The 26614-nt window shown below is 50.1% G+C and overlaps 1 protein-coding gene across 1 annotated transcript in view; it reads left to right on the plus strand.

Moving 5' to 3' along the window:
- The window catches only part of LOC131478846 (EH domain-containing protein 3-like), a 33530-nt gene extending 10801 nt beyond the window's left edge, over positions 1–22729 (plus strand). Inside the window, 10 exon segments of the mRNA XM_058659412.1 lie at positions 72–167; positions 709–801; positions 2427–2588; positions 3934–4056; positions 6768–6914; positions 7546–7620; positions 7622–7651; positions 8817–8970; positions 9645–9756; positions 22630–22729. Of these exon segments, the coding sequence (XP_058515395.1) occupies positions 72–167; positions 709–801; positions 2427–2588; positions 3934–4056; positions 6768–6914; positions 7546–7620; positions 7622–7651; positions 8817–8970; positions 9645–9756; positions 22630–22729 (1092 nt within the window).
- The last annotated feature ends 3885 nt before the right edge of the window (positions 22730–26614 follow it).

Below are 26614 nucleotides of genomic sequence, written 5' to 3' on the forward strand. Positions count from 1 at the left end.
TCGAAACGGTGCTGTGTACACAGAGAAGACATTCGTCTTAACTACATTCATAACGTTTTGCTTTCTTGCAGGTAATTCCATCGCCAGAGGTCGCTCGTGTTTATATAGGCTCTTTCTGGAACCATCCGCTGCAGAATGACGAGAATCGAAAACTCTTTGAAGCCGAGGTACGCCGCCGCCGTTACCACTGTCAATTTTAGTCGTTATCCTACTCTTGTGGCTGCGCGACATTCATCGTTTCAGCGTCCTGCATGCATCAGTTACATTTGAAATCCAGCGTTTCATTGTTGTTGCCGGATATGTTTGAGCATAATGTCATACGTGTGCGCTTCCCCCTTAGGTCGTCCTGGTCTCATTCTCGGTTTCTTGTGCGTCTAAAGCACTAGCGCGGTATTTATAACACATTGCCAACGCTTGCCCCAGAGCTTCCATGCCTGCGTGACTTCACCGTCTCCATTACCACGCGCACGTCGTTAGAATACCTCTGTCGTACACATGTATGTAGAAATACATATACGTGTATGTTTCCTTATTTTGTGCGGACTTGTAGGTTTATATGTGTCGGTAGATGAAGTGTATGTATATGTATACATACATATACATGTAAGTATGCGTTCCCTTATTCAGTAAATACATGTGTATATCTGGTATGAATGTATCTGCTCCCTCTTTCTTATCCTCCTGCCTTCCTGTTATGATGTCGCATAGGCAAACGATCTCTACGCAGATATCGCACGCCTGCCCCGGGACGCCGCAATTCGGAAGATAAACGATTTTATCAAACGTGCCCGCCTCGCGAAGGTAACTTATTTTTTTGGTAGATCAAAAGCTCAGTAGACTGTGGCGGTGGTCGGGGTAAAACAGCATATAAGTTGATCATCTCCATGCATCACCGACGTATCACGAACGGCAAGCATAAAGACTACGAGTTGATAGGAAACATCTGTGCGTCAGCAATGTAGTAGAGAAGCAGAAAGGAAGGTTATCAGTTAGTTATCGATCTCTCTCTTCTATGAAGGCGGTGATGGAGAGGGCCGGTAGTTCTATACGAGTGATTTTTTCCCTTTAGTGAAGAGGCGAATTCTGATATTAGCCGTCACTCGCTTGAAAAAGAATAGTCCAAAGCAAGGTATCGCTCTCTGGGTAGCAGGGAATCAACTATAGCAGCAGCTTGAAATGATACTGGCAGCACGAGCACTACCACTTGCAGCCGCAGTAGCGGCAGCAGCGGCAAGAGAAGCAGGAGAAGCAGCCGTAGCAGCAGTAGTAGCAGTCAGTCGCTCGGACCAGCGGCCTCCCGTCAATAGCACGTGTGTAAGCGGCAGCGACGACAGCTCAAATACAGCCGCAGCAGCTGCCACGAAGGTGTAGGAGGGGGCACGGGACGTGTAGAAATTTCTTGAACCTTTCGTGTAAGTAAGCAGGTTTGCATGGGTTCGTATTTGGGTTGAGGATAGCGCGAGTCAAAGCACACGCGCCATGTCATGTTTCGTAGCAACAACGGCTCACTATATCGGCCATATGGTAACACCATTAACACAAGATGCACTGCCCACATGCGATCACTGGACAAAAAAGCAAACCATTCTGCAAAGGCGCAATAGTGCACTGTATATGACGGGTTTCAACCGTTTTTATGCGTTAGCTACCAAAATCATGGTGACCCTAGTGAAAAAAAGCAGGCCCCCATGGGGCGCAGGAATGCGACCTCAAAACAGTTTTTGACGGAGGCCTGGCCAGCAGTTAGTTGTAGCGTCAGCTCTCTGCCTTCTCTTCCTATCTGTGTGAGGCGGTGGCGCCACACCGCGAGGCAGCGGGGACAGCAACACAGCAACTAGCCGACAGCACCAGCACACAGCAGCGGGGCGGCGGCTGCAACACACAGCAACTTCGCAGAAGCAGCCCACGGAAACGGCACCAACACCCACAGCACGACAGCAGCTACACCATCCAGTCACAGTGACGTTAAATAACAGCACAGCGGCAGCGCCATGAGGAGCAGCACTCAGCAGCCCGATGGCAGCATTACCCGGGACCGACGTCTTTAGCACAGCAGCACAAACGACTGCCGTGCAGCAGGGAGCGCTTCAGCAACAAGGCATTCGAGCCACATTCCAAGTAAGCACACCCACGCAGCGATGCAGCAGCAAGAAGACCTTGTGACGCAGAGTGGTGTGCGTTTTATATATGTATATTCATGGTGGGGTCGTGGGTGAATATACCTACCTCTCAGTGTGTGTACATCGCCAACTGCTTGTTTGCTGCACCGTGCATGTGTTGAACTGAATACTCTCTCTTTGCGGGAAAGAAAAATACGACCCATGGTTTGCATTTCTGCCATAGAGAAGAGGGCGTGCAGCTCGTCCGTATAGTGATTAGTATGTGCACGTCGAGGGAAGGAACATCGGATATTGCTGTTGACGCAGGTCCATGCTTATCTGCTGGCAACACTACGCAAACAAATTCCTATGTGGGGAAAGGATGCGAAGAAGAAGCAACTCATTTCGCAATTGCAACAGGTTTATCAGCAAGTTGCCGCGGACCATGCCATTTCCTTAGGAGACTTCCCTCCCATCAGTCTCATGCAGGTACTGTTACGCACATGTACGTCCTGTTGGGCATGTAATTCGCATGATCGTGCCTAGCACATCACAAGAGACAACGTGAACACTGCTCAGATAGACAAACAGCGCTTTTCACGTCCTATGTATTAGACATAGCCAAGCCTTACTAGCAGCAGGAACGTTTACCACTTTTTCGCAGATACGGTGGGAGTGAGGTGGCCACGCAGCACACGCTGTAGAGAACCTTCACTGCATGAATATCTCATGGAACGTATGTATTTGAGCAGCAAAAAGGTTGCTATTTTCGAAAAGCAGGTGATCAGACGGTCTAGGTACTCGGTGGCTGTCAAGCCGGTTATAGTGACCGTCTGCATCTAGAGAAATCTCACCGTTCATGTAGCTGCGGTCTCCTCCCGCGTTCGTCACCAACTAGGGGCCAACAGACTCACAGCGCATTTTCTGACAATTTCTCTTCATCCACGGGTCGCACGCAAACAAAGGATGCTTATGGCGGGCACTTCCTTCTTGTTGCTGAGACGGCTACGTGCGAGAGGAAGAGAGTAGTGGCAGCATGCGAATCGTGAGCCCGATCACACTGCACGTGTCAGTAGTTGTAGCATCGGCTTGCCGCATACGAGCAGCATCAGTAGAGGCCGTACTCTCAGAAGCACTGGAGGACGCTGCGTCTACATATTACAGTCTCCTTTTGATCGGTAGCCCTAGATATACACATACCGCTTGCACCTGCCAAGTGCCTACCGATTGTGCCAGAGAGCTCCATATACACACAACGGATTAGCATGGCTTGTTCTGCCTGATGTTGATCACGCTGTTACATATACACGCAGCTCATACACGTGTCACATTCATCCGTGTTGATCCCATGCGCTATTCATACAAAAACTATTTCTAGGAGGCATGTTTTTTCTTTTTGTTAAGCACGTGGGCTACATGTACGCATGTCGCATAGGCGCAGCACAGTTTTTTCCCCATTTGTTGCATCACAGGACACAAACTACAAAGGTAACATACACACATAAAGTATTTAGACAGTGCGCTTTGCCTTCTAGTCAGACGAACTACACTTGCACTGATGCATTTGTGTGACGCTTGATTACACGGGCTAGATATATATATATACACACTTTTTATAAGCACCATGCTTTTCTCCCGTCCACTGCAGGGGCGAAAGATGTCGCACTTGTGTGAGGAGATAACACGAAAAAGAGCCCATTTTTCAAAGTGCATGTGGTACGTAGTGAGCGCCTACTGTGACTGCTGTGGCCGTAGATCAGGGGAGACAAATGTATGTCTAGCTACGTTTGCGCTTTTTTGGTGGACTGTCTGGCACTGTTGCTGCGTTTTTCAGGAGAAATTGGCCGCGTTCGATTGGAACAAAATACCCAAACTGGATCCCAAACGCATTGAGGCGCTTGACGCAATGATAAAGCAGCAGATCCCGCAGTTGATGGCTCTCATTCCTGCCGAGGAGGTGAGCATGTAAACACCAAGCACTATTCCCTGTCACTTCCTACACGGACACGACGGTCCATCCCTACGTGCTGGCACAGCGTGCCTTGCTGATGCCATTTTATCTGGTCGGCTTTATCATTGTTGCGTGTCTCCTTCACATGAATTGTTACTACTGACATGAACACCCCAAGAACGATACCCGTGCCATGAGCAGTTCAAGAGGAAGCACGGCGTCAAGTCACAAACCATTTTCTCGAAATCAGAACTGGTTTGGCTTTGAGTCTTCATATATTAGACGAGTATTCATTACTTAATCAGACACTCAGAGAGAAGGTCTTAGGCAAGTCTTCCTCGCTTCATCGTTGTTGGTGTTACCCCGGGGGTGCACAGGACTTCTGCTGCTTATATTTCCTTTGTGTCTTCCACATAATGGGACACCACAATCGACGTAAACGCTTTGATGGACATGCAAGAAGGGTGTTAGCTTACCTGGATGCGGAAGTGACGCTACACGCGTTTCGGCGTCTGCGGCCAAGCGGAGGGGAAAACACCGGACTTTGAACGTACCGGGGTTTGCTGCAGAGTAGCCGTTTTATCAACTTCGGGAGTTTTTTTTAAGAGTGCTCGGACACCAGAGCTCAGCACCCGGACGGACACTCGGTAGTATTGTGAGCCCGTCGGTGCTGCTGCGTTTGCGTATTCAAGAGAGACGGTGACAAGGTGTCCTTGACAGGTAACGTATGTTTGATTCGAGGGCTTTTACTCCTGGAAAGCACACTGATGTGCAAAAGAAGTGCATCAATACGCGCTTGCACGAGTAGTATCGGCTTATTGTCTTGAAGCGTTTCTTATGAAAAAACGGGGGCATGTTTATCCTCAGAAGATTTTCACAAGCAGGCACGCTTATTTTTTCTAAAGAAGCCGTCTTAGGCAGGCACGGCTACTCTTTTTCAATGAGAGACCACCACGAACAGGAAGGCGCCACTGAATCTTCGAAAAGAGGCGCCGCAAATAGACATTTTCATTTGTATTGTTTGCCATCCTCAAAGTACACAAGGCTAATATAGATGTAAAATATACATATATATAAATATATACGCACATGTATATACAGGTGTAGCATTGATTGAGCGCCGCTTCTTTGAATCATTCCGGATTTGGCGAATTGAAGTTTTTCTTTTCGTACGTTGCTTTCGACTTCTCTTCAGATAGAATATCTTGCTCAACGTGCGCTTGATACTGTGTAGAACCACCCTTTCCCAACTGATAACCTATAACCTGACAGCACACCCATCCACCCTCCCACCTCACACCGGTGGACACCAAATTTGCATACGTTATGGCACATGGCTCTTGAGGAAACGTCCGATTGCTCGTACGGAACGGACGATCTCATCAATTTGTTTTCCGCCGCTCTTGTGGGCGCTGAGGACAGAAAAGGAATGTAAACCAACAGTGGATGAACGTTGACGGCGCACTGTGGCACGTACTCCCACGTATAATATAGTCCTTTATACCTTACAGTGCAACTGAATGTCTGAATACCTGCTACACAAAGCAATCTCTGGTGCTTGAGGTTGTTCTATTTGTTGGGCCTTGACACATTTTTTCCTTCTCACGTATGCAGGGAAGTCAGAAGCAGAGCCTGCCAAATAGGGGAGGGAGGCACACAGTGCCGCTGTTTCCTTTGAACAGTCGTTTTTCCCTATGATATTTCCAAGGATATTGTCTTTGTCGATAGATATCTATGCGCACTGTTTGCCTACTTGATGACAGATACATATACTCCACTTGCACACAGTGTCATCCTAACTGCAAGGACGTCGGTGCTGTCTGCCATTTCGAGAATGTATTCCGTTTATAAACTTGCATGAAAGGAGCGTGTTCAACAGCAGGATGCCGAGAGCAAAAATAGTAAGCTAGTTACATTGAGTATATGCATATACGCGAAACAATAAGCTGGCTGCACTTTTTATGGCAAGGGTGCACTACTTTCTCTTGTCAAGGTGAAGCTTTCTACAAGACGGAGGAAACCTCTATAGGTTCCATCTGCAGCTTATATGATTTGGGAGCGCGTCTTGGTGCTGCATGTACTGCGTGCGACTGATTGGTATGAAAGAAACGAAGAGAGAGAGAATGTCTTATCTCTGTAAACCACGTAGAACCATTGAGAGAGAGAGACACAGAGAGAAAGAATCCGTTCTTTGGCCACTACATAAGACCTTCTTCCTTGCGTTGGTTTCGTTGTGGCCCTGAAGTGGGAGAAACAACATATCTTTGCGTTTTGCGTCTGAGCGGCTAAAACTGAGGTGTCGCTCAGAGTCCTGGTGTATGATACACGTGCAGTTCTTGTGATGCGGCAGCCGCCGTTCCCACACTGCCGCATAGAGGATCTCCGTTGGTAGAGAATGATTGCTGCTACCTCTGTGTTTGTTGTTGGTTTCGAACTGTGCGTTTCCGTGTGTCTATCTTTCATTTCAAGACACGCTTGCGCCTTGCTATCAGTGCTCAGACGATTTACTACACACGTAGGCGAAAAGCGCTCCCGCCTGCATTGGACTCTCACTGACTCTCTGTCATAATGTACATATAATGGGCTTCTTCGACTTACCGACAGTGGCATAAAACAGAGGCTACATTTTCTCGAATATGTAGTATCAGTATTGTACGGCAACATGCGCCGTGGAAGTATCAAAAGGCATTGTGAGACTGTATTCTCCTCATGTGCAGGCTCAGGCTGCCTTACAGACAGCCGACGGGAGCGTTGTGGAGACCAAAGCCTCGCCCTTTCTCTCTCTCAAACATCAAGGAAGTGGGCCTGCCTGGCTGCTGGACAAGTTTTTGAATCATCCTTTGGATGTAGAACGTTACGGCACAGTACGTTTTTTTTCCCCTACACAACTACTCACGTACATCTCTGTATATACAAACGTGGGTGCGTTTGCGGGGAGGGGGACGCGTCTGTAAATACTTTCTCCAGACCATCGCTACTTCGCGCAAGACAAGCGCATGTAGGCTACTTTTACACGTATTTACTTACGAGCTCATTAAGCACGTGAACTCGTTTGCATTTGGGGTAAGGGTCGAGGCTGAGACTGTTATTGAGTCTAGTAGCAGGTGATTTATGTTCCTTCTTATTGAAAGACTCTGCAGGAGATGAGAGATGTGCAGCTGGGTGAAAAAGGGGATATGAGATACCTGACGGCGCGGATGGACACACTATTAATCAAGCGTATATTGTTTGAGATTAACTTGTGATGATGGCACGATCAAGGTAAGCTGTGGAGTGATAAACGCTTCGTGCCTTGCGAGCCTCACATTCGAAACACTTGCACGCATACACTTTGTCACCGTACCCGACTGATCTTCGAAGGCCTCTTAACGTGTGACATTGTTGGGTAAATGTCTAGAATGTACGAGAGGTTTTCTTGGAGTCTGAAGTGGTTTAAGACCTCTGCACTATCGCCTCTAATTTTCTGTGATTGGTGTGGATTTTTTACCCTCGAAGGACTTCGAGCTCATAGGTCCTGACAACACCGGGAGAATCAACGGTACACAGGCAAAGGCGGAACTTGTCAAGAGCAAAACTGCCTAGTGCAGTGCTTCACCTGTAAGTCCGTTGTGCGGTAGGCTTGAACGTCTGCTTTTTATAATGGTATTACTGAGCGCCTTACCCTACAGCTGCCTGTGGCAGCTCTTTCACAACGTTACATAGACATCCACGACTCCAAACGATTTCCTCAACACCACGGTATGCATACTTATTTGCTGGATCTGGGACATCGCTGTCAATATTAACGTAAGTATACGTCGGACATGAAACTCGTTATTGTAGCAAGGGGTTTGTGCCCATGTCTACTTGCTGACCCTCTCCAATGAAGACCCCCTGGTCCTTTCCTACTCAATCTGCACTTTCCTTGTTTCTAAGTTTTCTGCTGTAAGGCCCGGAACACTGCACACCCATGCAGCGACATATATATATATAAAGATCTGCATAGTGAATGTCCTTGTAAGTTGTTTTGCAGGCTCCACCTAGATCTATGAGCTCAGATCCTCGTACGCGGTCGTATGCACATTGTACGTCTCTCCCTAGGTGAAGTTTTCATTGACGCCTAGAGACTGCAGCAGCGCAAGAATTTCGCTTCTCCCACCCAGCATCCCTCAGCTTCTACTCGCCATATACGCAATCTGTGGAAGCTGTTGACAAGAAATGCTAAGTAGAAAATTCGCTTGAGTTATCTTTAATGTTCGCTGTCCGCGAGAACATCCGTGGGCCTCTGTCAATTTGCCGTTTCGTCTAGTGCATATGTGGACGGGCCCAATACAGGCTGCTTCTCAGGATGTAGCGCTTCCACTGATCACGAAAAGTCTAAGTGGGACCTGTGGTGAGAGGGTTGTGGGTGCAGTATCTGTTGTGTAGTCCGTTCTGATATGTACCCGTGAGCCTCGCACGGAGAGGCAGACTGGTGTGTGGCCCAGCGGACCAGACGCAACACGCGTCAATGCCTCTACCGGCCCTGTGTGCCTTCAGCTGTTGGTACGGCCTGCGCCTCAGCAGCGATTACTTCGTTTTGAGTGGCAAGAGCCTTTTGCTGCCCCTTGACCATATGGGAAGTCTCACCCCCGTGTGTGCAACGTATGCCCTCCATGCTACGTTTGGTTGGGGTGGCGGCACCCTTCTAATACGTCTCCGTCTGCTCTCTCGTATCCTTCCCCGTTTCCGACTTGATTGAGCCCACAGTTGGTGTGCTGTGGCTGGTGCGGTCAACACGTATGCAGCGTGTGAATCTGGCAGATATTACTCGAGATGGATATCTAGATCTCTACGAGTATTCTCTTGCGCGGCATTTCATTGAGATGAAGTTGGAGGGTTTCGAGTTGCCTGCCAATCTCCCAGAGGCTCTGATGCCTCCGTGTCACCCGGCAGGCGGGCGTAACGTCCAGGGAACGACGTGAGCGACAACGGCATGGCCGGCAGTTGGAGTCCCGGCTCTTCCTCGGCAGCACTTGGTACTGGTAAGACCTGGGTGTTACGATTCGGTGGGAACGTAGAAGACAGTGAATACTTCGAAACTCGTACCTTTTTCACAGAGGTCCGAGTTTGCAGCGCTCGAGAGTGTGGGCGCCACATGCTGGCTTTTCTGCACAAGCGGCTTTATAGGAATTCTGCGCAGTATGCTTGTCTTTTCTCCTGATTAGTGTCTAAGGTTCTACGATGACTTGCTGGCTGTATTTTTGTCTCTGGGAGCCGAAAGTCGGCGGCAGACGGCACGCGTTGACACTGTGGGGGAAGCCGCACTGAGAGGAGAGTACGAACTTTCTCCACTCCATCAAATAATTCTAGGTTTGTAGTGCGCTGCTGCTAATTGCAGCAGTCTGCTGTGCCCCGGTCGCTGTTTTCTATGTCACAAGCTAAGCCTCTGTTGATACTTCTGTTGCGGTTGCGAATCGAGGCAATTCACGTTGACAGGAAGTGTGTTTGCCCTACGCATGTAACTGACAGCGTGCAGAAGGGGGATCATTCCACGTGCTACATCACAGAGGAGAGGCTTACTGGTGGTAGCCAGCATAACGGTACTCAGTGAAAAAGATCCTGCCTTTTACTAGACTCGTGCCTGCGCATGACTGATACGGCTTGCCGCATCCGCCCTCGATTTTCACACGAGAGCGCCTCAGCGTTCGTATACGTGTTGTCACGACTTCCGTATAGCCACTCGATGTACCACGCAACACTGTCGTCCCACGCATACGTTTCACAAACATGAGGGCCCATGGCTGCATGCTGCGTCCTGTGCTTGTGAGTGAATAGCATCATCTCAGTACAGTTCGTGGAGTGGTGAAGGCTGAGGATGTTGGCGTGAGAGGAAGCTCTCATCAATATCTTAGAGCTTTTTCCATCGACAGTCGCTGTACTGTACAGGCGGAGGGCTTCGCTGTATGATTTCCTGTTTGTGTTACTGTTCCCTAGCGGGGCGATTGTACGTTTTAGAATGGATGTGTTGACTTGGTCTGCTAGTGTAGTGTGATAGCCTCGATACTTACTCGCATGCATCGATCTACCATTGCGTGTCTTACTTGCTGCGTTTCTCCAGGGCCTCTGAGCCGTCTCCCGACTACTGGCGTGTCTTTCTAGCAGTTGATTTGTAGACGTTCGTCGGCCATACGGATGAGCGGATGTGTCACTGTTGCTATGAGATTATTTTCCGCAGAAGACAATCCCCTTTGGAACGAATACGGAGGAGCTGGGAGTGGCCCTGATGCTGCAGATGCTCTCGGCCTCGGGGGGAGCAGCAGTCCCGGGGAAGGCTGAGCGGCTTCGTCAAGTGTCCTATTCTTATTAGGCAGCAACCCTCATACGCCACCAGCGCAAAGTACATGAGTGTACTAATGTAGAGAACGCAGTAAACCCCAAACTGCAGACGCGCATGCTGCACGCTTCGATGGAACCCGAGCATCCTGCTATACACCATCTCTTCATGTTCTAAGAACTAATCAGGATGGTCTGTGAGAGCAACTGCGGCGTAGCACCCCAAGAGCGGGAAGAAGAACTTCTGATGATATTCATACTGCACCTGTTCATGGGCATAGACACTATGAAATGGGGGGCTCATATACTAACGCCGCTGATGAAATGTGTTCTGTCACTTTGGAAACGGTGCGTGTAATTGTGGCAATGTGTTCGTGATCAGGGCGATTGTCCACGTCGGTGTTCTGCAGCTGCAGAGACGCTTTACAGCCGCCCCCTCCTGTGCTGACAAGCAGCTATCTGCTTAAGGCCGACGTTTTGAAGTATCTCAATGATGCTCATTTACTGCGGAAGTAGAGCATTGCAACGAGCATAGTCAGGTTAGGGGGTTACCTGGTGAGCGAAGGAGACAGGTACTGCTGAGCACACGAGCTTACTCTAGTGCGATGGACCAGTTCAAATAGCGTATAGCACACATACGAATGTATGTATATACCTGACTGCAAAGACGCTTCTTCAGAGTCTGGTCCGCCAGGCGAGACCGCCCTGCCAGGCAACCTGAGCAGGGGAGATTTTCGCGCTTTTCAAATAGGTCTTCACCCTCCACGTTGTGTGGCTGTCGTCACAATGCGGACCACAGACGAGCATATTCGCTTAGATCCTCTCGAGGGTGGAATGATAGCTGCATTTGGTACCAGCAAGCGCTTGCCTTAGCACACTATCAGGCAAAAGGTGTCGGAGCAGCACCAGTACTGCGCAGACGCCGTGGCCGGGCTGACATGTATAGAATTCTCAGGAAATACTTCTCAATTATCTGTTTTGTTCAAGTCCAAGATTGAGTGGTGTACTGCGTTCTCTCCGCTCCTTTGAGTTTAAGGAGAGCACAGACGTAGAAACGTCGATTTCCATCTTACTCACGTGTCGTTGGTCGGATCTGATCTTAGTTAGGTGCTTCCTTTCAGTAGAACAGTCGCAGGAAAGACCAGACTCAATCGGTATAAGCTGGCCATCGGTGATGTCGTTCATGTAGCAGCTCACTCCGCACGAGCGTTTTCAGTAACTGAGCGAGGGCATGTACCTGGGAAGGTAGCATCGCCACATGCGGGCTGTCAAGCGTATCTATGTATCTTGCATGACGATCGTTTCTGTGATTCAATAAACCATACATAGAGTCGTTTGTATTCTTGATCCACGGAGTCGTGCACCGCTCCTTCACCGTGTGCTTCTCCAGATCGAGAATAGCGCTGCCAGCTCCTCCCACAAACGACCAATACACCCAATCTCGTGACGGCGACCAGCTGATGACACACCAATTGAAGAGAGTATTTTTTGACACATGCATATGCAGCCACTGAGGGGCAAGCGGGTCTGTTCAGAACCTTGTGTTCATCAGATGTAAAAATGAGAGATGGACGTTTTCACGCCGGTGTAGGCAGCATCAAAGCAACATGACTCGGCTTCACTGTTTCATCATTGAGTGTAACTGGGCACGCGATCCGCTCAGACCATTAATAGTTACGAAGACGAACCCGGGGCCTAAATCCGACCGGAGTGAATAAATCTGCAGGCAGGGTCGTTTGGGCCTCTTGGTGACAGTGACTAAGCTCCTTGCAGATTGTCTGCAACCCTTGCACAGCACATGACACAAAACTTTACGGAAATCAGTCGCTTACACAGGATCTACCTGTAAGAAGCTCCTTGGATGGCTAAGATCCCGCTTTATTCACACGTCTGGCCGCCTCTGGAGAAAACATGTGGGACCGGCATCGCGCAGCTTCTCGTTTTTCGCATACCTACAGTATATGGCCTGCTGAACACTGGACCTTTCCACCGTCTATGACAGTAATACTGCAGCATTATGTGCAAAGATCTCTATAGCTAGAACACTTCGCAGTCCAACGACGTGACGCTCGCTTTGAAGAAATTTGCCAACGCTTTCTGCAATTTGCATGAGCTTCAACAGAAAGTGAACCTCAACTGCAAATGTCTTGGCGTTGTCCTGCTTGTCTCGCCTGATGTGCAGTGGCGTTTGACGCGAGGCTCAGGTGTGCTCGCGTCACGATGTCAGGAAATGTCACACCTTCGTAGTGATCCACGCCCCTCTGAGTAATGCGAGTTAAACCCGTTAAAGGCTCGAGAGGGGCTGCTTGGCAAAGCAAATACGTTCTCGAAGCTTAGGGTGAGACTAAGTAGTGGCGTCGACCAACAGTGATCTACTGCGAGAAGGCCGTATTTCATTGTCTGCTGTGGATGTGCGATGCATTCGACGAATGGCGGCACGTTTGAAACATGTGCATGGCTCCTGTGCGCGGAGCACCTCGCCGTGAGAACCCGGTCTTGCAGAGCAGTATTGGTGTATAAAAACGCGTTTTGATGGCCGCTACTGCGCTAATGATACCTTGACTCTTGGAAAGGTGACAGCGAAAATGCGATTAGGGGCGCCAGTAGCAGTACAACCGAAGGCACGCCAATGACGATTTCCCATTCCAACTGTCTTCTACGTTGAATGTATATGCTTGCACACGTACGTCTGTCACCCATCTGTGGAATTTGGCCAGCCACGCAGGTAGTGGGCGCTCGCATTCTGCTTACAAGCTGAGCGGTATCGATCAGCTAAAGCCTCACCACCCCTGGCGCCTGAAGTAGCAGGCAGGAGAGCACCGCGCCTCTGGCAGCAGGGTTCGCTCTTGAGCAGGCGAGTTTCACGCAGCGTACAAGCGACCAGAGCCTGACAGGCTGTTGTTTCCTGTGTTCTGGGATTACTGATGCCTGTCTTCTACTACGTCTCTGCGAGACTCCTTACCATCTTGCAGATGGATAAAGTGTTCACAGGCCAGAAGTATATTCACACAGATCACATAGATCTGACCGTCGACAAGTGCGTACACTTCCTTCGGCGCAGTTGTCCCGCAAAATTTTATCTCCGCTCTGCCGCTAGAGGTCAGCAGTGCGGACAATCCACATGTTTCAAGCATATGCTTTTTTACCGGACCTGTCCTTCCAATGCAGGAAAGGTTTCACAACTTGGCCACTATCCGTCGCATTCTTTGCAGCGCATCGCATTATCTGTAAGTATCATATACCTTCGAATGCGCTCCCGATCCATCGTCTACCACTGTACCGCCACCTGCGTAGCGTGTGAATCGTAACGCTTCCTTCCCCTACGCGTGGATCCGCCTTCCATACTAGCCCTGATGGCCTCCGTGCGTGAAGAGCCGAGGCCGACGTCTGCAGGTAAGTGTGAGGGCACTAAACCGTAGGTCTCATACTGCCGGGCTCTAGCGACCTCGTACCTGGACGTTCGTGGTGACTGCTCAGCCACCTCGACCTCTCCTGATCGTCTCAGTGTTCTTTCAATCTTTGAGAAAAAGTGAGTCAGCCTCGGGCGAACAATAGAACAAGGCAAGTAACGCTGCGTCTGTGCGAGACTACATTAAGTACAGTTCTCAAGCCGAACGTAACTGTTACAGCGCGAACGAGCACGCGAGGCTGGGTACGTATGAATTCTGAAGACAAGTTTGTACACTCACGTAACACATGTCCCCTGTACCGCTTGAGTTCCATTCGTGAAAGCACAACGGGAAACCTGGGTCTCGTCAAATTCCTCGAAGACAGGCAATTGTTCAGCGTGGACCGCGTTGAGGCAAACGCCAGTAAATAAATCGACCATAGTCTTGCATGGTTAGGCGAAAAATCGCAGCTCAGTCGCATATTCCCCGAAGTTGCTCCGCTTTTGATTGAACAGTTCTCATGTCGACGCGTCCTATACGTGTGCAAAACTCCTTTCAAATGCCGGACGTACTGTCCATTGCCGTGCACCGGCGGGGCTCAGGCGGCTGACCCGTACGGGCTCCACGCAGCAGGACAACGTGTCACGCTGCTCAGCAAAGTAGTACTTTGGTATCATTACCACACAAGCACGCGCACCTTCTGTGCACACATGCACACGAGCGCTGCAAGACTATATACCCTTGGCCTGGCAAGGCGCGTCCCCTACTACATGCCACGGGTGGTTAGACGGACACCGTACGAGGTAAAGAACTCTCACGTATAGAGAGTGGGCGCAGTTAACCAGTCGCGATAGGGAAGATAAAAGTAGTACACTGCTTTGACCGTGAGATCGGGAGGAGACCGAAAAGTTCGAACCGTAAAGAGCAGAACAGTGTCGCTCAATGCCGCCACCTGAAAAACAAATGAGACACAGTTGTTCATGAAGCGGATTTGAAAGAAGCTACATGTTTATTCGCACACGACAGTTATCACCGGCAGCGCGAACGAAATGCGATACTAAGGCTGGTGCACAGCGTGATGCAAGCACGTACGCATACTGCTGTCCTGAGAGAACGTCTTGAAAAAAAATCCACTTTGCTGTTTTCCATGTAGATAGATTAGCACGAAGAACGCTGCTAGTTCACACTAGTGTCTCCTTGCCTCCTCGTGGTAGTGTGTGTTCGTCTAAAGTGGGTTGTGCAGCCACGGCGCAGCAGGTGACTGACGTGCGAAGAGGCACACCGCAACGACAAAAAGCAGCCGCTGATATCATAGTCATATCCGGTGCGAAGCGTGGTACTATATGCACATTGCGAACGTCGCGCGAAAGGTTCTGCAGCACTGTATTACGAAGACACACACTCAAAACTTCACACGGACGCTGCGCTTGTGTTCCTCCTGCTTATAAGGCGTGGTAGAATAAATTGGTAGCGAGTCTCTCACCCATGTGCACGCTCGCAGCACACAGCTGAAGCATATGTGGCTACTAGGGCGCTATCTGAGTGCACTGGAGTCGTTCTCAGTTAACTCCCGCACACGCAACACAGAACGCCCACTCGTTCCCCTTTCAGGCGCGCCATGACGCCACAACAGCTGCTTCCCTGCGGACAAAGAGCTGGCTGCAGAGGGCTGTGTGCATACACGCGAGACCGCACAGACGTGTTTGTGGTGGCTTGCTGTGTCAAAATTGCTGCCATCAGGCTCGCAGATGCCCGTTCTTTCACTTTCTCACTCTCCTCACCCACGAGTCACAAAACAGCTGCCTGGAGGGGAGTACGCGCATGCAATTTGAATCAAGACACCTATGCTCCGTAGGCTCGTGAGGACGCATGCGAATTTCTCAGTCTTTTACATGGAATTGACTCGTGGAAACTCATGATGGCTATCCGTCAGCGCTAGCGGACGCATCTTCCTTCTCTGCTAACACCTTGCAAATGCGGTTCCGCATGGTAAATGTGCTTTTGAACAAGGCAAAAACATCATTTTCAAAGAGAGGATTACAAAGGCAGCGACTTGCGAACGTGACTAAAACGCAACACACGTCATTGTGGGTATTCCTGCTACAAAGCGAGAATAGATGACGAAAATGATAGCTCCCTCCTGCTTTTGCAAGGAAGAGCGTGAATAGATCGAATGCCTTAGGGGGAAGGGTCGGTTGGTTACCGAGCAAATAGCTACCTTCATTACATGCGGTGATACGTTGTTTAGATAAGGCTTCTTACGCGTGCGTAGAGAGGCAGAAGCGCAGCCACAACCAGCAGCTGTATGAGGCGGTTGTACACTGGGTTCCTCAATAGTACCTTGAGAAAGAACCTGTCGGGCAGCCAGGGAGACAACGCTGCCCAGCCGCTGCGGCAAACCAGGTACACGGCAAACAAAGCTGGGTATCTCTTTTTGGCAGACACATAGGACCGTGCACGCGGGAATGTTACGTCACAGAGCCCAGAATCCACATTGCGGAAGAAATGTCTACGAGAATGCGCGTCCTTTTTCTATTTTTAGCGGACGCCTTACAATCACATTCTTTGTACCGATGGGTGTCTCGGCCGGAGAGGCTACGGCGCATGTAGCACGATTCTGCGTCCGCCACAAGGGAAGTAAGCAGGAAAATTGGTGCTCACCATTTGAGATAGAAGACCTCTACTACGCGGGAAGATGGGCATTAAAAAGAGCCAGAACATAAAACGTTGGGAACTCATGGTGTCGAACCGGGTACGTTTACAGCACGCACCCCAGTAGGGTTCGTTCTCGAGCCTCGCTGTGATGTCTACGAAAGTTAAGGGAGGCGACTGCCCACGCCAGAAGCGTACTAAGAGGGTGATATTGACTGCTTAAAATGCAGCACACGTAAGCGCGACGCATTGTGTCGTTACACAAATGTATACGAGAAGTGCGCCGGGGATTAACAACAACTGATACCAAGATGTGGACGGCTGCGGTGGTAGAGGATCCTGGTGGTCAACGTCACCAAGGACGGAGATGCTCACAACGTCTGCGTTTGAGTGAGCTCATCACTTTCTCTTTGACCTTCTAGTGTCTATGGGAAGGAGTCTGATGAATCGTACTGTGAGGACTAAAGCTTCCTCCAAGGATTCTGCTTGTTAACAAAGTAGAGGTGCTCATACGCACATATTCACCAACGAATGTCAGAGACTATGGACAATCTCTGTACTGGAGCTGCGGATGTGTAAGTACACACATACATTTCAGAGCGTTGAAGAACATCATCGGCATCATGAACGAAAGATGCAGACCCATTTATATACAGCGAGAGTGACTGGAATTTTGTGTAACCATACTACTAGAATATAGTCCTGTCCAACAGCTCCCCTTGTACTTGGTAAAAGGTTCACAGCAAGCATGAAGGTCGGAGAGTCTGTGGTTCCTGCAGCATCACCCCTCCTTGAGTAGCACAGTCACTCAATGGCAGTTGCCGCACAATTGTCTATCCCTTGCACATAGACTTGTGCGCGATATGTGCACGCAGAATTTACAAAGCAGTTTGGCGACAATTCTCCACAGCAGTTTTCTGCAGTTGCATTCATGTCGGTACTGAGAAAGCAAGCCTGTATCTCAGCTGCGCAGTCTAAAGAAGAAGGTGTGCCATACATCTTGTGTACTCCTGAAACCGCTTAATGCCCTACTAGTCTCATTCCACACATCTGGCCGCGCAAAAAGGAAGCTGAACTAGCACCGATCTTTGTGGTTCACTACACAACCCGGAGAAGTCAAGAAGCTAGGCGTGGAGTTTTGTTATATCAACTTGTACTTGCTTAGATGATACTCTCTGAAACCACGTAGTAGGACATAGGACAAGCTATTCAAACATTCACTCGGCCAGAGAAGACTGCCGGTGTCACACAGACTGGAAAGAGTCATACGCGTGCCCGTACACACAGGACTGACTTTGGACGTGCGTGAAAGTTTGGCTGACCGCAGTCACGCTCAGAACGAACTCAAGGGGTGCGGCGGAGCTTACTCAAAAGGAGGAAGGGGAATGAGACTCAAAATCACGCTCATCGCCGAGAAATACATTATGCTGAAAATATGCAACAGCAACACACGATATCGGCAGTCGTCAGGCTACAAAAACAATTGAGGGCCTGCGCGGACGCCTGACTTGCACTGCCCCCCTTCCTAAATAGCTTTTACTGAGACACAATGACTTCAAGGAGGCTGCCACGATCAAAGGACGTACACAGCCTCATGATGCTGCCCGGCGATAAACGGCATGTGCTATATCTTAATCCTTTTAGCGTTCAATAACCCCGACTGACAGTATGTGAGAAGTGCTGCGCTGCGCTACAGAATTGCAATAGTATGTGTTTTAGAATACATCCACCCTCTAACAGCGGCATCAAACCTGGATGAAGCGATGCATTCCCACGCGTGTACAGCTGCAGAGCTTCTAACATCCAAAATCCGTGCTCTTTATGCTCATCGTTGTTAGTACCAAGGCAAAATGAAGACGTCGTACGTCCACTATCGTTGCATATTTGAAGGTATCATTCTAAGATAAAAGCTGTGCTGACGGCAGCCCTACTCCCCAGCACATGGGTATCGGGAGTACTATTCCACTTGTCTGAAACCGTGTCGCCACGCAATCTGCAGATACATTTATGAGCCGTGGTGAGAACCGGTCCGGTGAGGTCATAAGACGATCTCATGAGGCGTGCCTGGCCGACATATACCGTATCAATTCTGAGTCACCCTCCTAGCGTCTCAGCCTACGACGCGGGCGCCAGGTTTTTACCATGCGAGTCCGGCATGCAGAAGAGTATACCCTGGAGCTCCAGAAAGCACGAGTATATGAAAGATGCCTGAAGCCACAAACCCGAGAAACAGGTTTGCTAGCGGGCCAGCTGTAAGGAGACACCAATAGAAAACGAGCAGGGGGGATGAGTTCATGAGGGCAGGAAGCGCCAGGTTTTTGGGAAGCATAAAAAGATATGCACTGAACGCTGACACTTTAGTCAGTTCCTGCGTACAGATGCGGCTGGGCCTACAAAAACGCTACCCACAAGCAAGTCAATCCGACGTTTGTACGTGGTCAGACTTAAAAGTTAATTTAGGTTAGTAAATGCCCCACGACTGAATTTCCAGACTAGGTGTACACTCGCCTGCTTATGTCTAACATGTGCGGATGTGTATGTCCGCCTGGAATCACCATTTAGGCTGCAGGTTTTCCAGTCCTGCCCCCCTTTTGACGTGTAGGCTGTCACTAGTGCACAGAGCTACGAAATGGGTTTTACTTCAATCCCGCGATCTGATCTTCACAACACAGGACGCCCACCGTGTAGAAACTGTGCGCTGAGTTCTCGCGTCGGCTGACGTACAGGCTCTATAGCAGCAGGCTGCGAGTGATACGTAGCGATGCAGTACACTTGTGACCTTCGCTAGACGCACGCACGGCGGCCGCATACGGAGATCCTTGATGCACCCATAGCAGCACTCCAATTGTGCTGAGAAAAATCTTGCAGGCTATGTAAACTCAGTCCCCCTGCATTCGAGTAGACCAGCCTCGTCTGGCTGTGCGATTACTTGAAGTGGGAACGAAGAGGGCGGAGCGGACGCAGACACACACACACAAACGCAAATGGACGCACACGCACAGACTAACGAAAACAGCCCACCGTATGATGCAGGGCACACGCATTCCCTGCCTCGCACGCAGAAAGCCGACTTCGCAACTTGTTAGCGTGCTGCGCTCGAGGCATCACACTAGCAACAGCTCAGCTCAAGCCTCCGTGTGACAGGTCACTGGAGTGATTGCAGATAAAACACTCTGTAGCTGCACCGCAACGTACTCCCCGTGATACGTGTGCTCTGCGGTGCCATATTCTGGCTCCCTCTATTATCGGTCATTGTTGCAAGTAGATTAGTGTATCAGTTGTACATGGCCAGCATTGTCGTCTTTCTGTGAGGAAGGCACGCACTTGAGTGCCGTGTCATTAGTGTTGGAGCAATCTCTTACCAAGTGCTGTCAATGTCTCCCACTTCGTATTTCGCAGGTTTTCAACCTAAAAAAAGCAACGCAGAAACCAAATGGGCCACGGTTTCTGAAAGTTAAGCACCAGATGTAAAATTAAGAGTGTCTGCGCTCTTTACCTACTGAGTAGTGTGAAACATCGTCCCTGCTCAGGCAGGTAGGCGTGGCAGAACGAGCAGGCGAGACTGTGAACAATGTGGGGATGAAACCCAGCCACACGGTTTTTTACGTGCAGGCGTCGGCATCACCAATTTACTTCGTGTGGCCCATCACACTCTGGGCTTCGGTATCGCAAGCACAAGACACTTTCAGGTCCCCCCTGGAACGGAGTCCCTGCAGACGTCTTTGAGATGACCGTCGTATACTAATGCTGCGTATACATACACATATATATATGTATACGGGGTACGCGTGCTCTTGCGTTATGTTTGGCCTGGTGGACTGAGCCAGTGCGCGCTGCTTGCGTGGCTACACGTCACATCCATGGGCCGGTGTCGTGCACCAGTAGAGGCACCACAGAACCACACTGCCTTCCGCCCGCACCAGGTCACTAGTGGCTGAGCGGCGTATGCAGTATGTCTACAGACCCGGGCTTGCAATTCGATCCTATCATACATAGGACATAGTTGTGAATACACTACCATGCTAGCTTTTCACAGCGCCCCCCGACATGTGCTTTGATCTAAGAGAGCGGTGCTGAACCCTATCGATGCTTCTAAACAAACAGTCACGCAGAGTGATGCCTTGCTTTTTGCGGGTGCTTAATACTAAAAACCAGGAACGTCCTTGATTTTTCGGTCTCATCGAAAATTGCCGCCTAGCGGCTGCCGCACGTTTAGAGGCTTACGAGATGGCGCAGCGCCGAGCAGGAGACGCGGATCGGTAGCATCACTGTTTTGCAGCAACCTTTTTGTCAACAGAATACACTTTATAAAAACAGTATTACGTTTGTATGTCCATGAGATAGGTTAACTGTCACAGTCGCACTTGTAGCGTAAGGCAAGAGCGGTGGAAAGATGTACGCGTGAACTGTGAAGATTATAGGCGCACGTGCAGTGCCCCTTGTGTAGTAGGAATGTGTGACCGTCATTCGGATCGTAAGGTCTGCATTGACGAAAACAATGCGGTCATCAACAATAGCGGACTTGGAGAAGACTTGAGGCATACGTACGTTCCGCCAGCGTTGTTGGGCAAAGTTCACCGAAACCTCACCTGAATACGAACGGCCGCTCCGGGAAGAGCAAGGCCGCCGAACAATAGAAAGAGAAGAGGTAGCCCGAGAGAATACACGGGGGAAATATATCGTAGATAGTCCAGCGTCAAATATCCCTGCACGTGCCAACGCAATCACTTCGGAAATACTTGTTACACAATACATCACTTCAAATGTGACTTTTGAAGAGCGAAGATATCAGAGCAAGGCTTCCCTGAGGCGGCTACCCGGGTCTACTATCACGGGAACGAATGTGGGGATTTCCATGAGAGGAGGAGATCCAAACTGTGTTTTCAAGAGTGTTCACAAGGTAGCCCTCAGGACACTGCAAAGATGCAGCAACACAAATGTGACTATCTATGCATTCGCGCACAATATTCACACGTTAGGGTGCAAACAGGCATGACAAGACGCACATATGCCTACGTCTCTACCCCAGACGTTTTGGAACGATCTCGAATTTTTGATTGTGCCAGTAAGTGTACTCACGTGCACGGAAGGTGCAACCTCAGCAATAGGGTCACGCAAAACCTGATAAGCAATATAATCACTCCGCACGCTGCGAAGCCGCTTCCCGGGCCGTACGAAATCACTTAGTGCTTTCGTGGGACAGCTTGTCGCCGTATCACAACGACCAGAAGTTGCTTCTCTCTTCTATACCGGAAAGAAGAGAGTGCTGAGATCGACATAACGTTGTCACACGCAAATGGTTGGAGAGCCGCCTGTCCACTGCAGAGCACATCACGTCGGTGGGTCCCCTTCCTCAGTATACACTCCGACAGAGTACCATGTGCGAGTCAGTGCGTGTGGACAGCACAGCTAGCAACCGGCGGTGTGACAGTTCTCTTTGTCATCGATTTGGAAGCATCTAGCGGGGTGTACAGGAGCATTCTGCCTCAGGCGCACAATCCGCTTTCTTCTCCCGCCAACGAAATGCCTTTCTCTATGCAGCTGGCACACAGGGACAAGATTACGTGTACACTCTGTGCACCTATGTGGCTTGCGGTAATCGTTCACACCCAGCCTCCTGTGAAGCCGAGGACATTCCGGAAACTTTTTCACAACACTGGCACTTACACACGACTGTTGCTTCTCACCGCTCAGCACCGAACACCATCAAAAGAGTACTAGCAAAATTTTCCAAATTCTATACTGATGTCTGAAGAGCGCCTTTTTTGCGACCGTGAACAAGTCGAAGGATTCTTTCCATTCAGGTTGACGTATTCTGACGACTCACCGCATACACGACTGATAGGTCACCGCCCCAAAATGCTACCGCGGCATGCGCGAACTCGTGCAGAGCGACTGATATGAGGTAGCCGAGAAGGACGAACACAGTCAACAGTACCTGGAGGCAGGCAAAAAAAAAAAGATAATGAGGCCGGTAAGGTGAAGACGCTCTACGCAGGTACGCTTGTACACTCAGAAGTGTGCCGCAGCAGCTATACATGCGACGCAGACCACACGGGGCTGAGGACACAACCCAAGCAGATATGCTGTCTCTTTGTACAAAATATTTGACATGAGACAAGATTCTGGTTTTGAGTCTACAAATGGAAAAACGTCACAAACGTCACGTCATCGCAAGACCTGTAACAGTGCAGCGGCAGCTAAAGCCCACGCCTACACAATTGCCTACCCATTCCCCACATAGTGTGCACGACGTCCTCGCCAAACTCGTGGAGTTCGGGTGTCGTGATTTCAGCACTGTCTCTATCGGCCGTATTGATGGTTACGGAGTCCTGCAGCGCTAAAGCTCTTCACCACATCATCAAATCCCTCTATTCCCTCTGTGAAAGACTCCAGTGCGTACCCCCCTCCTTACCGTGCTGCGACGACTGCATGCCGCGAACTACACAGTATCTTCCAGGCTATTAGACCTAGCGACTGCTACTACTCAGCTTATTCTTCAGTTGAATCACCGGTTGCAAGCATGACCTCGGTGTAAACCACAGAGAGCATGCAGGCATAGGCCGCAGAGACCTTCTTTATCATACCTTGACTCGCTTCAGCTATGTAATTTCAGCAGAAACATATGGGAGATGGGCACAGATGCACACGATAAAACGCTCACGCCACACATCATGGCAGAAGTATAGAGAGCGGCATATGGGTGCGTAGATAAAGCCTCGTTCATGCTCGTCGTGGGTTACTGTGTGAATTATACGCTAAGCATCCTATTAAATGCTTCACACCCGAGCCTGAAAATCTACATTCAGCACACCTTACATCATATGATATATATACCACGTACTGGAGACGAAAACAGATGGCACTTGGACAGCCTCCACCTGACGCTCCAGGAGTGTGCTAGTATGTATGTCCCTACAGGGACGCTTGAAACCTGCCTACCCGCTGTACACGTGCAGCTAGGTAAGCATCTTCATTTGTGGGTTCAAGCGTTTCTTCTGTTGTACTTGGTTACAGCGTCTGCGTTCGCTCGGAGCTGTTGATTCTGGTAATCCTGAGAGAAGTCTGGCTGCGTGCGTTCTTGTGCATAAGGTGCGGACGTAACTGCGTCTTTCCACCGTGACGTTGAATCTTCTTACGTGTCTCCTCCCGCATGTACACGCTCTGTCCGCCGTACTTGCCCGCTCACGTCGATTCGTGCCTGCTGCAGATTGTGCGGAACAATGGGATCCCTCTTACATGCGAACTGTGTCCCGCATTCCTGCTGATGCGCACACATACATACATAAAGGCGTCCCCTCAAACACTCTTACCGGCTTCAGTAGCACTGTGCTGCTGCGCCTACGCCGATAGTGGCAAACAGAGTAAGCCAAAAAATCGGAGCAAGGCCTAATATAGGAGGAAGCCAGAGTCTGTCCAACACGCCATTCTGGTAGTCAGCACTCGGACGTGCGCTGACAGCCGATGGAAAGCAGCAGAGGGGCCGCACGAACGTACGGCGAAGGCAGCGTCCGATGCTGCCCCCCGGTGCTTCGCTCTACGTCGGCGCTGCTGACATGAGTAACGCCTGCCGCAACATTGTTGTCGGCGGTGTGTAGGGGCCTCCCTAGCTCAGGATCCAACGACGTAGACCTATTCCTTTGGCACAGCATTTGAATATATCCACAAAAGCAGCCACAACCGAACTATAAAAGCCAAATACTCCCTGAAGTTACAAGCCGAAAGGAACCGCCGAAAACCATGCACAATATGACGCAACGTCTGTAGAGTTAGCCCTGCGTGAATGTCGCTTTTCATCAACAAGGTACAATAATAACAAACATCACCGCACTCATATCCCTTTACGGCTTCCTATACACAGCTCACGCTCCAAAACTTTTGCCGGTCCTAGCCAGAATACGACGGCGACCCGCCTTCATCGATATACTTGCCTTCATACACCCAGGCAAGAGTATGCCACTACGAGTAGGGCACGCAGAAGCTTATACATACTTGAATGTTCCGCTAACGAGACGCCTGTGCGCGACGGACGAAGAACAAGCTACTGTTCCAGCTGGGCAGCACGGAGTTTTAAGACGTCAAATCTAGCTAGTAGGCTCTCCACTCTGCATTTTCATGATTGACCTCTGCCCTTGGAAGAGTTCAGAGTTTGGAGAAGCTACACAGTTGATGTCTTCAGGAGTGTGTGGCCTGCGTATTGCAGCCACGTGCCTAGTGTATATACTGTGTCCACATACATGTACACGTGAAACCAGACAAGCATTTAGGCGATTTCAACAAGCTGACAACAGCTGACACCCGCGTTCCTTCCTGGAGAGTCAATGCACAGGTGTGCATCTGACGTTTATCATAGCACACGAGCCCGCAGTCCCCACTCTACTAGCTGGCGAGTACCGCACACGCCGCATTCGCTGACGCGCGGATTTATACCGTGTGCTTCGGACAGATCCGCCTTTGGGAGCGCGTATAGAGACATCTAGTGGAGCAGGCGCTAAATCGCAGCTTGCCAAGATAGGCGCGTACTCACATGCCGCATCCGTTACTCCGAGGATGCATAGAGCACTGGAGGGGCACACGTTACTTCTCGCTGCCCTCTCCTGATGTACTCAAGCGGGCCTTCAGGAAGGACTGTCCGCAGAGTGGTCCGCCAGTGCACGTAAACGTAGGATTTCGAATTTGTTGAAGATCTCGAAGTGACGACGAAGAGCGAACAATTTTCTGCGCGCTGCGCAGTGCGTCAACGTAGCTTAAGAATATAGGATGAGTGGAAGTTTTGCAGAGACGTCAAAGCAGCCTCGCATACAGTACAAAGGCAACAAATGTTGCCACATATGTATGAAGTTGCCTGCACTTCTCTTCTCATTTACTAAGTTCGCATGCACGTGTTACGGTAGCAAAGACAGCTGCAACAATGTTTATGTTCCGCCGCGATTCTAGCTGCCGCGTCGCTACGGCGTTGCCAAGCAAGGTCCGCGGCGCGTGGACGGCGCGCTGGACACCAGACACGTAACCTCTATTCTGTCTAGATGGCTAGCGAGTGCGCCAAACGTAAGCCGAAGCACAGAGGGTAAAATGTGACGAAGAGCTGTGAACACACTGGCACCTCAAGCCATGCCGCGACCTCGCCACAGCTGCACAACGTACATGCCTCACGAGCTGGCATGTGTGTGCGTCCAGGGGTTATTCACGGTGGAACACGCCTTAAGTGACCGTGTGGAGATGAAGACGCGATACATTCGGATTGCTCCTAGATAAATACACAAAAGGCGCAGTACTGGGCGACTCCCACAGCTACATGAGGATTCGTGGGCACGCTTGTGCCAAGTCTGAGTCATACAGCCAGCTGCAGATAAGCCGGCAGTAAGTACTTCCGTAGTGCGCCGCTGCCTGCGATTTCAGAGTCAGGTACAGCTGGGATGTCCCACATGTTGCGGGAGGTAGGAGCGCCCTGTGTTATGCAAGCGGCAGAAGAGCCCTAAGGACATGGAATGAACGGAAGTAAATTCTAAAAGAGTGCAGCACCCCCCTGCATTTCGGCTGTAATACAAAGCTATTATGGAAGTAGCCTCCTCTAGTACTTCAAACAAGAAAATTAGATCCGCTCACGACGGCCAAGCACTCTCGAGCATCTTGAGAAGTGCTTTACAAGCGAAGAATCCACGGGACATGCAGGTTGCAGTGTGCGCAGGAATCACTCGCTATCGGGAAAACGCATCTGTGCTCACAGCCTACAGCGGCGACATCATATCGAGCACGCGGCCTTCCTTGCGTGTACTCCGAATAAAAACGGCATGAAGGCAGGACCCGCAACCCTAACACGCCGTTTATACCGTACCCCCCCGTGCATGAGGTCAGCGGACTCATTGATAGCCTGCCACCGCCTTCCTCCAACGCAGGTAAGTCATATCGACAATTAGTAGACATGATATACAAGCACGAGTCATGAAATTTCGTTCCTCTTTCCTATTCGCTGGAGTGCTATCGAGGAGCTGGATGCCCGCAGTGGACAGGCTTTTCGTGGCGAGGTACGTGGAAAGCGGCATCGCCGGCATTGCCTCCAGAATCGTAGGGACTGATGAGGGTGCACCCACGTGATGGCACCGATAGGACTGTTGCTGTGAAGCACTTTCAATACAGAAAGAGACTACAGGCCGGTCACAGATCACACTGCAGTATAGGGTCGAAAGCAACCATGCGCGCTGGTCTGTATCAGTGACAGCCGGAAAAAT

This window comes from Ochotona princeps, unplaced genomic scaffold (genome assembly GCF_030435755.1).
Source record: "Ochotona princeps isolate mOchPri1 unplaced genomic scaffold, mOchPri1.hap1 HAP1_SCAFFOLD_3184, whole genome shotgun sequence".
NCBI classification, from domain to species: domain Eukaryota; kingdom Metazoa; phylum Chordata; class Mammalia; order Lagomorpha; family Ochotonidae; genus Ochotona; species Ochotona princeps.